Raw genomic sequence first — 14,570 nt, forward strand, 5'->3', positions numbered from 1 at the left:
CAATTCAACACCTGTGCTCACATCTGTTGCACAGGACATTTTTAATGCTCCTATCAAGTAACCTTCACCAGAAGGCAATGCAAGAAGTCATGATCCAACCTGCTTTTTTCACAGGCAGAAAGGGAAGTAGACATAAAAAATATTTCAGCTTTCAAATTTCGAGGCCCCAGGAATGAGACAGAGCCAAGTGGAGCATCTGATCCCTCCTCCTGCCACAGACTGAGCACAGCACACTGTGCTCCTGTTTGTAGCTCAGAGCTGCAGGAGGTGTTCAGGTCATCACTTCCACAAATCAACATCCCCCTGCTTTCCAAGGCAGCCCTGCATCCTACAGAATTCCAGTCTCCTGTAAAGGTAAGACATGCACTCCAAACCACAGCAGGAAGAAGTTACAGCACAGGACACTGCACTTAGTCTTGACAAAATTTCTACAGAGCAGGATTTCTCTTCCAGTCCTGGTATGCAGGCACCAAATATCAACCACGAGTTTATTTTGCAAAGCAAGGCAGCTCACACTGACAAATCCAAGCCTAATTTTGATAAATCTTGGGATTGAGTCAACATGACACTGCTAAAATAGGGAAAGCTGTTCTGGTTTTCCTACATTACAAATGCACATGCAGTTTTAAACCACAAAAAAGGGCTGAGAAAAGCAGGATTTGGGGGTAGTCTTAGCTCCCTGTGTAAGAGTAACACCAGAATCCAGGAAGCAGCAGCAAAGAGGAGGAAGTAAAAGGCTATTTGTTCAATAATCCATTTAACTCAAAGTGAACCTGAAAGTGTTAAGTAAGTTGAAAGTGAAACTGGGAGAGAGAGACATGACTGATGTCCTGGTCCAAAGGTCAAGGGACAGCACATAATAAAACTGATGTACAAGGAGAGATCTTAACTGGATGTAAATTAAAGTGCCAGAGATCTTAACTGGATGTAAATTAAAGTGCCCTGCAGGTGAATATCTTTTAGCACATGGAATAATAAACCTTTAAATAATATAGTACAATACTTTGGAAATCATCCCCTCAGTATTCTCTGACGCATACTGTACTGCTTTAGATGTCTCAGGGTATTTTCTTAAAGAACTAGGACTAAATGACAAATCAAGTGCATTTTTAGGCTGATAGTCAGAAATTTGCCACTTATCCCAAATTCTTTAAATTCAAGTATCTTCCTTTAAAAAGACACAAGAATTTAGCTCAGATGAGCAGTAACTCTTGCTTTTTTTTTTTTTTTTTTTTTGGCATAAACTATATTCTTCAAAAACAGGAGCCTGCCTTCTGATTTTGGAAGATTAAATACTTTTGAACAATTAATTCAAATACTGTATGTTTTAGGTACAAACTTAAACCTAGAACTAGTTTCACAAGGCTGTCCTTTTTAAGAATGAACTGCCCAGAAGAGCAAATTCCATCAATTGAAACATGACCCCTTGAGAACAACTATGATTGCTCCAAGGGGTACCTGGAGCAAGAAACCTTCACCTTGGTCAACACAGAGCTGCTTGTCCCCACTCAAATCCCCTTAAATGTGCCCACTGCTTTCTCCTGCTTGGCACAGACTAATTCTCAGGATTTTTACTCCTACACCTCCCAACTGCATGAAGTCCTCAAGGGTCACCAGTCTTGCAATCCTGGAATGGTTTGGGTTGGAAGGGACCTTAAAGCTCATCTCACTCCACCTCCTGCCATGGGCAGGGACACCTTCCACTAGATCACAATGCTCCAAGCCCTGTCCAGCCTGGCCTGAGCACTTCCAGGAACGGGGCATCTCCTCTTAACTAGACTAACAATAAATTTAAAAGCTCTAAATAGTAAAATGTCAGAGATAACCAAGAATGCTGAAAGTCTTCTAGTGACCTAAGATGACAGAACTCAAAGCTTTGTTAAAAGTTGGTAGAACAATAAAGTTTAAAGAGCTGACCTTTGTCAACACTCTGTTTCCAGTGCTTTCCATGGATGGTTTGTTTCCAAACACTCCTTCCTTGTACATCAGAAAAATGTTAAGTGGTTAGAACACGAAATGGGAGCAGCCGGGTTATCTTGAACAGCACACTGTGTTGTTTTCACCAAAAGTGTACCTTGGCCAGAACATCCTAAATGAGTCAGGGCTCTGCACAGCTCACCCTCACTTCATATGTTCCTGGAATAACACAATTCCATTTGTTTTGCTGAGAATTTTCTCCTTCACAGGAAAAGCACCATTAAACAATGTGTTCTTTAAATCAAAGGTGAAACTTGTGTGTTTTCTTCTTCCTCTAACATCAGATGATTTAAAAGATTCCCCAGAAAGGCTGGAGGGATCTGTTAAACCCTGGCAAGAGATGTAATGCCAGCTTGGAGAAGCATGCCATCAGAGACACTTCCCAAACCTGAGAGGGATTGGAAACCTCCAATTGGAAAGTGAAGCATTCCATCCTCATAACCCAATTTTTCTGTAAAACAAAAAACACAACAAAGAAAGCAAATGCCAGCTAAGTCTCTCATCTTTCTAACAAAGGACTCATTCAGGTTGTGTTGATCCAAAGATTCCAAAATCCCAAATATTCTAGACAACATATCCTTGTTCTTGCTGGCAGTGACACACATCCTCAACCTCCATCAGTGTCTGAAGACAGAACAAAGATGAATTTTCCTCTGAAATGTCTAAGTGTGAAAGCAATTATGACTTTGAACACCTTGCCTAGCAAATGAACACAGCTGAAGTGTGAAGTGCAAAGACAACAGAACAGCTGTATGGCCAACATGAAGGATGTAGGACAGTCTGAGCAAGTCACACTTTTCCCCCAGAGCTTGGGATCTTTGCAGTCTGAAGTTATTAGAGGTTCCAGAAAGCCAAAAGAGATCCATTTTCCTTTGAAGCTCTCCTTGGCACAAGGCACTGCACATATCAGAAGGCTCAGGCACCCAGACACAGATGATACAGCATTTAAAAAAACCTTATAAACTCATCTATTTCATGAACCTGCATGTAGAAACTTTGTCACTGCCATGGGCATGTTACAACTTCCTCCCTGGAGTGAACTAAAGCTCCATGAAAGAAAAAACTCTTTTAAGGATCTGGAGTAAAACCCAGGGATGAATCCTCCTGCAGCCAGTCTTCATAAGAGATGTGGTGTTGAGACTTCAAAAGAAGCACCTCCAACTTTTACACCCCTTCAATTTAAGAGCTACAGAACAAATAATCACTGAATCACTTCAAAAGTACTTCAATACCTTCACAAAGTGTTCAAATGAAAGACCCCAAACTCTGTGGCAGATGAGAAAGCAGTCAGATCATGCTGAACAAGCACACTCCAACCTATCCAACCCTGCACTGATATTGCCTAATCAGGCTCAAACTTGCTCTTTGAGAGTCTGACCTAATAGTTCTACTCCAGCCTGAGACAACAGGGAATACAGAATATTCCAAGAAACTCTGGATGGGCTCTTCCACCTCTCAGGCAGGTTCAGGCTCTCTCAGCTTTCATGTTTTACTGGCTCCTTTAAGAGCAGATCACTTCAGAAGGGGAACAAACACAAAGTTCAGAGAAATCAGGGATCCTGTTTTCCCTCTCCTGGCTTATAGCAAAGCCCTGCATCTCACTGGAGCCCTGGGAAACATCAGGGAGGGAGAGTGGGAAGTGCTGCTACAGTTACTGCAGTCAACTACCTGAGCTTTTGATCCTTTGGGGACAACAATTAACCACAGGGAAAGAATACAGGGAAGAGACAAACTGACAGGGCTGCAATCACTCTCCCTCCAGAGCAGGAAATACCCACAGACAGAACGACTGCCTGATGAGCACAGCAGCCACAACATTCACCTTCCCCAGCACAGGAAATGGGAAAACTGACAGCACACTCCCTCTGCCCCCATTACTGGAAATCACCCCTCTTGAAAGGGTATGGATGCTGTAATACACTGACAGCTGAAGGAGGGACTCATGAAAAATGAGATCCACTGTGACAGGCACTTAGGGCATGACTTTTCTTCATGCATTTTCATTCAGAAACCCCTCCTTGGACAGCACAACCTGGACACCCACCTGAGTGGCACAGAGCTCTTCTCCTAACAGCCAACAAACCCAAACTCTTGGGTAATACTTGTTGGGCTGAGGAGGTTCAGTCTGGAGAAGAAAATTTTCCATGGATACTTTTCTGTAGCTTGTGGATTGTAAGAAATACTGAAACAGACTTTTGATCATGGCTTGCAAGGACAGGAAAGAGGGCAAAGTTTTAAACAAGAAAAGGGTAGATTTACATTTGATATAAGGAAGACAATTCTTTAAAAATTAATTATTTATTCTTCCTTATGAGGTCAGACACTGGCACAGGCTGCCCAGAGAAGCTGTGGCTGCCTCATCCCTGGAAGTGTCCCAGGCCAGGCTGAACAAAGCCTGGAGCAACTTGAGCTAGTGGAAGGTGTCCCTGCCCATGGCAGGGGTGGGAATGGATGGGCTTTAAGGTCCCTTCCAACCCAAACCATGCTGGGATTCTAGGATTCTCTTGTTATGGCTTTAAACCTGGAATTTCAACTCCCCTAATGTCAGAACAGTGTCTTCAGTTTCTCAAGCTCTGATCCTGGTGAGAAAAAAGAGGTGTTTTTTCTCTCCAGGAGGTTATTCTTCCTCACAGTACCTACTCAAAGAACCTCAGTTCACATTTTCCAAAGATCTGGAATACTCCACCCCCACTCCCCATTGTTTCCTGGCATTTGGGGCACCACTGGACTTCATTTTATCACTTTCAGAATGCACCTCTGGGTTAAACAAGGCAGTTCTGGAGCAGCTCATACTTTTGGGAAGGGATAATTTAACTCCATAGACAAAGCTTTTATTCCTTGTCTATTTTCCACGACCCTCAGGCTTCACTGCCTTCAGCAAAGAGATACTTTAATGGCTCTCATACCCATCAAGCTTTTATGGTCCTGCCCTGCTTCTGCTTGTGCCAGAACAGCAGTGTGTGTGTGGCCACAGAATGACTGAGATCAAGGAAAAACTCTGGTTACAAGAGAATTTTTGCAGGTTTTTTTCCTCCAACCAGATCAAATCCCCAACTTATGACATGTCCCAGCCACACACACAGCAGTAACAGCCAGGGTGTGAAAATGAAGCTGTGTAATATCAGCACTGCAAGTGAGCTGCTGTGAGGAGAGGGGATGGTACAGGTTTTATTCCTTGCAAAATCCTGCTGCCCAAGCCAACCTTATCAGCAAAACCTACTCTACACTTTTACACACAGATCCTTTTTAATTCTGGGAAATTCTCTACAGTGATGAATGCCATCACTGCACTGAATCCTTCCCTGCAAAGGGAAGAGCTTTTTTTCCTATAGCACATGAATGTGTCACAGACACAAGCCACTATAAGGGAGAATATGGATTTAGGAGTGCATTGGAAGCCCCATTTTGGGAAAGCAATTCAGTAAGAGAGGTCATGGGAGGCAGCTAAATTAAGATCACTTTTGACAAATGTTATGTTGTTTAATCCAACGCTATAAAAAGTAGCTCGTGTGCCAAGGGCCAAGTTTTTGAGAACTGTTATTAAATAAGAGCCAAGAAATAAAAAAGACAGAACTGTTTGGCAGTGAAAGGGAACAGAAGAAGGCAGAATTCAGAAAATATTCCCAAAATACTAGAAAGAAGCAAATTTTTTGGTTTTTAAATAAGAGAAGCCAGGCTGGGAGAGCTGGGGGTGTTCACCTGGAGAAGAGAAGGCTCCAGGGAGACCTTAGAGCCCCCAAAAGGAGCTCCAGGAGAGGTGGAAAGGCACTTGGGACAAGGGATGGAGGGACAGGACATGCTTTAAGCTGCCAGAGGGCAGGATTAGATGGGATATTGGGAAGAAATCCTTCCCTGTAAGGGTGGTGAGGCCCTGGCACAGTTGCCCAGAGAAGCTGTGGCTGCCCCTGGATCCCTGGAAGTGTCCAAGGCCAGGCTGGATGGGGCTTGGAGCACTGGATAGTGGAAGGTGTCCCTGCCCCTGTCAGGGGTGGGACTGGGTAATCTTCAAGGTCCCTTCCAACCCAAACCATTCCATTATTCTATGTCATGTGAGAGAGAAGAGCACCAGAAACACCTGATTGTGTCAGGAACAGACCAAGGTGGCTGCTTCCTTTAAGCAACATATTTTCCTTAAAGGTAGCAGAGAATAAATGGGTAGCAGAAAGATTCAACAACAAAATTCAGCAGCTTCACCATTTCCCAATCAGGATCTTCAAAAATTAATAGCCAGGAAAAAAAAAAAAAAAAAAAAAAAAAAAAAAAAAAAAAAAAAAAAAAAAAAAAAAAAAAAAAAAAAAAGCAGAATGAGTTGAAATTCTTATAGACACTTATTATTTTTTTGCCAAAAAGAATTAAAGAAGTTGTCAAATGAAAAACCAAAGGCAACTGAAATGACAAAAACAAGTGGTAAAACAACCACTGCACTGGGAATTTGACAAAAAGAGAACTTGTGATGATTGCAGAGGAAGGGATAGATGTAGGATATTTGTAATATACACATGGCATTCATGTGACAGACATGGGGACATTTGCAATATTTTCATCTACACCCACCTTGCTCTTTAAGTCTACCTATGCCCATTTCAAGGTATTTCCTGAACACAGGTGCTGGATTTGGATAAATTCAGTCCTAAATGCCACTTCTCACACTTCAGCTGCAAAGCTTAAGGAAGGTAGAAACTATGCCCTGTCTATTGTACAGCCATGCATTTGTAAAAGATTTTTAAGATACATTCCAGGTGTTTTTCAGCAATTTGCAGGGGACAAGGCTGTGACTGGGAAGACAATGACATGCTGAGGAAAAAAAAACAATCTAATTTTCTACAAACAAAAGTATTCAAGGGTGATGACTGAAAGCACTGGTAGAGAACACATGCATTTTTCTTCCATATAAGATTGCTGTTCCCTCTGGCTGAAGGAAGCATCCAAACTGCTTTTGCTTTTCATCATTTGCATATTTTGGGGAGAAGGGGGTTGTTGTGAAGCCAGGCTTGGCACCCTCAGCCTGCAGCACAATTCAAACACCTGCACACAAACCCACTCCTTCATGCAAACATACCTTTAACAGTTTTGACAAAAACTTGTTTCTCTTTACTGGGGTCTTTTTCTTCTATTAGAATTCCATGGAAAATGCGCCCAAACGTGCCTGGGAACAGAACAACCAATCAGTAAAGTAAAGAAACACTGATAATATTAAGAGTATCTTAAGCAAACAGTACCTTTCAGAGCAGAAAGTGAGGATTGCCTGCAGTTAAAGTGTCTCCAAAGCCAATAAAGTCACCAAGAGAGAACTCAACTGCTCCCCAGCACGAGGGGGATTCACAACTACAGGCAGCAAATGGTGAAGTTTTACATAAATAAAACTTAAGGGGAAAAGCATGAGAGTGAACTAGTGAGAGCAGCAGAGCCCAGAGAAATTAAATATCAATATGATGATGGTTTATTTGTGGCACTTCAGTCAACTCCCTGCACTAAGAACTGGAATTCTAAGCCAAGGCACTGCTCACAAGAACCAAGTTTTTTTGGAAACATTCACAAGGAAACAGCAATTCTGGCCAGCCAGCACACATGGAACACTTTGAAACAGCCAGCACCACATTATTCATAAGTTTCACCTCAACTGGAAGGTGCTGGGGTTGTTTGGGGGTCATTCAGACTCTCCAGCATTCTTCCATTCACAAGATGTTCCTGATGCTACTGCAGGAAGAAGAGCTAACTCTGAGGAGCTGGGCTGAGAACAACTGGTAACACACAGAGAATTAATTGGCTTTTACTGCTCAGCTTGGCAACACCTTCCTGCACCAAGGTGTGCATCATCTCCACACAGTCCATTCCAGCAGAACAGCCTCTTCCCAAGGATCCCTCCTGCCTGACTAGGTTGAAAGGTCCTTGACAGTATGAAATACAGGTCTTGTTTGTTTCCAACTACCTCAAAGAGAGGCAGTGCAACACTTCTGTCACCTGCCCTGGGGCTGCAAGGAAACCCTGCATGACAGGGATCTTCAAACTGCAATCTCAGTAAGCAGCAGCTGAACTCAGGAGAGACTCAGGCAACCACAACACCCTGAATTACTTAATAGCAACTAAATTCCTCCTGTCTTGGTTCTTGAAGACTTTGAGAAAGTGCCTGAATATATATTTCCAAAATGTAAAAGCAGGTGAAGCTATGGAAGCTACCTGAAGTTTATAATGAATCTGTGGCCAATATCTGTAAAAGTTCTTGCATGCATTTACTTTATCCCCTTCTTCCCCTCTGAAGCTCTTTTGTTCTTCAATGGCAGAGACTCAGCACTAAAATTGGTCAGGTTTCCTAAGTCCTCTGACACGTGGATGTGGCACTTGGGGACATGGGTGAAATTGGCAGTGCTGGGGGAGTGCTTGGACTCGATGACCTCAGAGGGCTTTTCTAACCTTAATGACTCTGTGATTAACTTTTGAAGGTTCTGACTCAAAGTAACAGCTGGAGGCTAAGAAACGAGATCCCAGGATTAACTGGGTGCAAACTGCACTCAGCAGCTCCCTATGCCTCATCTGGCAGAGCAGGACAGCTCTGCCACCAAGCATCTGCAGCGTTGCTGGGGCACTGAGTCACTTCTAGTCACGGGTGACTCCCAACATCCCAGCTCCAGGCAGCCCAGAGCAACACAAAGCACATCCCACATGCCAAGGAAGGTTTTTGCAGAGCCCACACTGGGAGTGAGCACAGAGCTGCCCCCCCAGAGGTTCAGAGGCACACACTGAACAAGAATGGGAACATCCTCCACTGCTGCTCAGACTAACACAGAGCATTCTGCCTCCAAAGGATGATTATCTCCAATCTCCAGCTTTGGGAAGTTTGATTTCTCAGGGAACAGAGACTTGAAATTGCAGCAGTAAAGGTGAATGACAAAGTTAATAAAATGTTTAAGCCTATTTTCCAAATTCAGTTTCAACGAGAATCAATTCATGTTGTGCATGAACACTTTCAAAGTGCACAGGAAACAAAGAGTGAACAATTCAGGAGCTGGATGATCCTTGTGGGTCCTTTCAACTCAGGATATTCCAGGAAAACAATCAGGGAGTCTCTGAATCTTTTATATCAGGGCTGTAAATATTGCCTCTGCCAATTAGATTTCCAAAGTAAAGTTATCAAACTAAGACACCAAATTTGGACAACCAGAGTTTTTCTGAGCTTTGGGTAGGTTTTGATTTTTATGTTGTTAAGAGCAGCTCTCCTGTAGGAACTCCCAGAAGTCAGTTACCTTGGCACTGAGAGCCCTGAGTGATTCCCTTTCTCCTCAGCCACCCTTCATTGCAGGCAGCAGGTTATTAAGACAGACAAGCTCAGCGACTTACTGAGCACACCTGGTCACTCCCCCAGCCTAATTAACTCTGGAAGCTGCTTTCCCCACCCCCACACCCCAAATGCAAACATAACTCATCATTCCTCCCATCCACCAAAGCTACAGAGATCAGAAACACCATCCGTGAATGATTTCAGAAAAATCTGTAAATAAATATCCATATATTTATATTTACATATCTACAGCATGTTGTAGGAATGAAGGGTCTGAGAGCTGTAAATACCTTCTTGGAGCACATCTTTGAGGGTGATCCTCTCCCTGGAGATGGCTATGTCCTTCACTTTAGCTTTGGCCTCCATGAGAGTGACACTTTTCAGATCATTCTTCTCTATCCGTAATGTGGGATAACCTGAGGAGCCAGCAGAGCCAAACAATCCAACATAAATACCCTTGGAATGAGACCAGGCACAGGGCTTCACCTCTGACCACCTATGGCTCCACCCACCAGGGAGCAGCACCATCTTAAATATATGATAAATAAATTATTTTAAATTATGATAGTATTTAGCAAGGAAAAACACAACAATAATCATCTGCAAGGAAAGAAATTACACAGGAATTCTCTGTAGTGCCATGCAAACAACTTTGATTATTAACTCTGGGTGAAGGAAACTCCTGTACTGAAGGTGATCAACACTGCACTGCCCTCAGGAGGAGGAAACAGACTGGGAAGATGCCTTACCCCAGCAGGACATTAACAAACTACCAGTGCCCTCTTCTGGCACTTCCCAGACATCTGGATACACCAGGAGAGTCAGAAAACCTGGAATATTTTTGTACATGTGTATGAATTATTAGAGAAATCTTGAGAATTACTCTGATAATAGTTTCTTCAAAATGAAAATGTTACTGAAAGCAAAATTATGCTTTTAACTGTGGAATGACCAAGAATGTCAATCCTGCTTTTTTTCCACACATCCAACCTTTTCTCTTCTTCTCCCAATCTGCACTATTTCCAGTGGTGCTGGGGATGTCCCAAAGCAGGTAAGAGACACTGTGAAGCAAGGGCTGTCCCCAGCAAACAGGTGCCACTTGGGCACAGTGGCCACCATCACCCTGGGCTTGGTCCCCTGCCCGTGGCCAGAAGATTGTGGGGGACAACATTCCAGCAACTGGAACTCAGCCAAATCAACCTGAGTCACTTGGAAAGCCAGACAAAAAAACTGAGGTTGACAGGACATCAGCAGCTCATCCTGAGCTGGGATAAGACACTGAGAGGCTGGAGGGTGTCCAGGGAAGGGAACAGAGCTGGGGAGGGAATGGAGCACCAGGAGGGGCTGAGGGAGCTGGAAAGGGGCTCAGCCTGGAGAAAAGGAGGCTCAGGGGGGACCTTGTGGCTCTGCACAGCTCCTGACAGGAGGGGACAGCTGGGGGTGGTCAGACTCTGCTCCCAGGGAACAGGGACAGGAGGAGAGGGAATGGCCTTGAGTTGCAGCAGGGGAGGGTCAAACTGGATCTTGGGAATATTTATTGACAGAAAGGATGGTCAGACATTGGAACAGGCTGCCTGGGGCACTGGTTAAGGATTTAAGTCTGGAGGGGTTTAAATCTGTGTGGATGTGGCACTTGAGGACACAGGTCAGTGGTGGCCTTGGCAGTGCTGGGGGAACAACTGAACTTGATAATCAGGGCCTTTCCAACCTAAATCATTCTGTGATTCTAAGAGACAGAAAATCAAAAGGCTGGGGAAGGACTCAGGTGACAAGAGGGAAATCAGCTCTAGGATAATTTGCAGGGTAAACTCTGTGAAAAGGAATATTTTAACATTTTTTAACATTTCATACATTAAATTTTTACAAGCCTGTTTTTAAATTAATGCTTATACCAATACATTTTAAAGGCAGCTCTTAGCAAGTGAAATATAAACTCAGATGACAAATAAGTTTGTTGGGATTTTTTTTTAGGGAGATACAGTACAATTTAGAAGTGAGCCAAATCTCTCCCAGAGGTGCAGTTCAACCTCAGGTAAACACCTGTTTCCACACATGGGGAGGAAAAAAGGAGAACACAGGAGGGCTGAGATGACTTTTCTGCTGTGCTCCCTCATGATGGGACAGTCTCTATCACCAAGTGCCATCAGAGAACAATGGGAGAGACTTTGGGGTCTTATTAGTTGGTTTTAAAAAAAAAAAAAAAATCTATGCTGGTCACCTTCCCCCCAGCTGGAGCAGTCCCTTCCCTGGAGCAGGGCTGGATGGGATAGCCCTCCACCAGACAGTAATCTGAGCAGTAAAAATTCCACAGGTAACAAATATGTTCATTAACAACAGAATTAACTCAGACACAGCTGAGAGCACTTGGTCTGTTCAACATGGAGGAGACTGAAAGGCCTGGTCCCAGTCTGCAGCTCCTCCCAAGGGGCAACTCTGAGCTCTTCTCTCTGTGACCAGGGACAGGACCCCAGGGAACAGCTGGAGCTGAGTCAGGGGAGTTTAGGTTGGAGATCAGGGAAAGGTTTTTCCCCCAGAGGGTGCTGGGAACTGCCCAGGGAATGGGCATGGCCCTAAAGCTGCCAGAGCTCCAGGAGAGTTTGGACAATGCTCTCAGGGATGCACAGGGTGGGATTGTTGGGGTGTCTGAGCAGGGCCAGGTTGGACTGGATGATCCCTGTGGGTCCCAGCCAGCTGGGATATTCTGGTAACTGGGTATCTGTTACCAGGTCAGCATCTAAACTGCTGCCACTCTTCCCTCCCTCTCACTGCTCTCCTCAGCTGTTTTCTATCATTTCAAGCAAAGCTGTAAGCAACAGAAGATGACAGGAATAGCACATCAGGATTCATACATGTGGCATCACCTGCTTTAGGAACTGACCCCACGGTTGGGTGGACACATCCTGTTCTCTCTCCTCTGCTTGGACTGCACGAGGCAGGCTCTTCCCAGTGTTAAAACAGATACTTCACAGCTACTGGTGAAGTCTGGCTGGCTGCTCTGGATGCAGGGAGAACAACCCAAGGCACAAACACAGCCTCATGCTCATACGACCACTCCCATCCCCCCGAACTCACTCCTGACTATGGCATGGCTGGATAAAACACACTCTGTGTGAATTCAAGAAGCAGTGACAGAGACAGAGAATTATTCACGTTCCTTTCTTGCATTTGCCACCCAAGCAGCATGGCAGGAGGCTCTGTGCTTAGATTAACACTTACTGGTTACTGGTGTGGCATTGTTGGGCGTGTCAGCCCGCAGGTACTGTGTCGTCTGCGTGGAGGGCTGCGACAGCCCCTGCGAGCTGCTGCTGTCACTGATGCTGTGGGGAAACAAAAATGCACATCAACATCACTGCTTGCCTCTCCAACACATCCCAAATTAACCTGCTGAGGTCAAAACCAGGAGATTTTCCAGGCAAGACTTCAAAAACTCTGCTCTTTTAAAGTCGCTCACACACAAGAATGTATTTCAGGTGACTCAAAAATCTTGGCACTAAGCATGAACAGCTTCCTCCTATTTGCTTTCCAGAACTTGCTCTATCTTCTGGTACTTCTCCCCACTTTTGAATAATCAAAGTGACAAAGCATTCCTTGCCAGAACCACCCTGCCATACCAAGAACAACTACTACATTCCAGGAAAGATTTGCACACGTTTCTCTCATGGCAGTGATGTCCCACTCAGACAAGGGCTCTATTTCACAGCCTACCCTACTTTGTCACTGCCCTCCCTAAGGATATCTGTTGTCCCTTCCAGCACCACCTAAAATGTGCTTTTTGAGATGCTTTCTTTGGGCAGAAGGACCCAGGGGCCCACAGAGTATCCATGAAACAGGTAAACCACAGCCTAAACCACAGCAGCTCACTTCTGTCTTATTTTCATAGTCAAAACCCTAAAAAAAGGGCTGTTGCAGCTGTAATGGACCAAAACTGCTGTTAGCAGGTCAGATGGCAGAGCCAGAAGCTTTTTTGTAGTTCTTCCCCTCCAAACACACACAAACATCCCTCCCCCCCTTTGATCCAACTTCAAGTGGGTTTCCCACTGCTGTCTGTAGTGGGAGGACAAAGAGAAAACTGATTTGGGATACAACCTCTGATTTGCCAAATAATCAACATTTAAGGTTTCTTGAGCTGCTGCTGAGCAAGGGCCAAGCAGGGCCAGCCACCCCTGCAGGATTGTCAGACCTGCCTGGTGATGCCCTCCAGGCCCACTGCTACCTCTGAAGCCAGGCTTCCTTTAAAAACCAGAAATCCAAGTCCACTGTTCCCTATTATAGCCCAACCATGGATGAACCCACTGAATTTTTTATTTGGAACAGAATCTACTGAATCTCACTATACAAACGTACTCATTTATAGCTGGCCTCAATCTGTCCCTGGAACTTTTTTTTTTTTTTTAATAGTTATTCCCACTTCCAGATGCAGGGTTCCAGCACAGCACTTAGCACGAGCCTAAAAACCACAGATGCTGGTCTAGCTCCCCCCCTTTAACTTCCTTCAGAGTTTTTGAATGAATATTCTTTGGTGCTGGCAACTTATTACTGCTTATTTGAACTGCTCCCACTGTTGCATCCACGAGCTGCCTCAGTATGATCCACTCTGCAGCGAGCTCCCCAGGAAGGAGAGTCCTGGCATGGTCACCACATCAAACACCAAGGCACAACTTGCATTTCCTTTTCTTGCTCTGGCTGGAAACTCCTTTTGTAACCTGATCACCCACTAGCCCTGCGGATTCCTTTGGCTGGAGGCAAGTGTGAGGAAGGAATTATTCTTTTAATGCCTGCTGCAAGACTGAAAAACTGCCTTTTGGGCTGGCTTCATTCTGGTTTTTAGGTCTAACTCACTTCCTGAGCTTCCTCACTTGCATATTCTGTCAGCTATTTGAACCATGCCTTCTTGCTTTAATGGCTCCCATTATCCTGCTGTTAAGCCATGCCAGCTTTCCTTGGCACTTTTCCAGGGCCTTTGCTCTGAGGTTTGCAGATTTGCTGTGGACTTCCAATACAATGTTCCTAAATAATCCATGTGCAGCCTGTAAACTCGGCTTGAGCTTCCAGTTAACAACCCTCCTCGGTTTTATTTAGTTCTGGGGGTTGAAATTAAGAGCACCAGTGGGTTTTCCAGGCTCTGTTGCTCCTGGGAGGTCATTAACCCTGATGACATTGTCATATTCCATTCAGGAACCTTTCACAGAAACACTCTGAGATTATTATTCACAATCAAATCAGAAATTCTTGCTTCAAAACAAGTCCCACACCTCCTGATTGTCAGGCACATTTTGCTTCTGTTACACCTTTGCTCTGGCACTGCCTCAGCAACAGT

At 44.5% G+C, this 14,570-nt stretch overlaps 1 protein-coding gene across 2 annotated transcripts in view; it reads right to left on the minus strand.

The window, feature by feature from the left end:
- Window positions 1-14,570, minus strand: part of RYK (receptor like tyrosine kinase) — a 55,261-nt gene that overhangs the window by 15,128 nt on the left and 25,563 nt on the right. Inside the window, exons 7-9 of one of the 2 annotated variants that reach the window (XM_059855092.1) lie at window positions 12,469-12,570; window positions 9,544-9,677; window positions 7,037-7,123 (exon numbers count right to left, since the gene is read on the minus strand). In XM_059855092.1, coding sequence (XP_059711075.1) covers window positions 7,037-7,123; window positions 9,544-9,677; window positions 12,469-12,570 — 323 coding nt within the window. The remainder of the gene's footprint in view (window positions 1-7,036; window positions 7,124-9,543; window positions 9,678-12,468; window positions 12,571-14,570) is intronic. The other variant, XM_059855093.1, reaches the window with a different exon arrangement.

The sequence above is a fragment of the Haemorhous mexicanus genome, chromosome 10 (assembly GCF_027477595.1).
Source record: "Haemorhous mexicanus isolate bHaeMex1 chromosome 10, bHaeMex1.pri, whole genome shotgun sequence".
Classification (NCBI taxonomy): Eukaryota; Metazoa; Chordata; class Aves; order Passeriformes; family Fringillidae; genus Haemorhous; species Haemorhous mexicanus.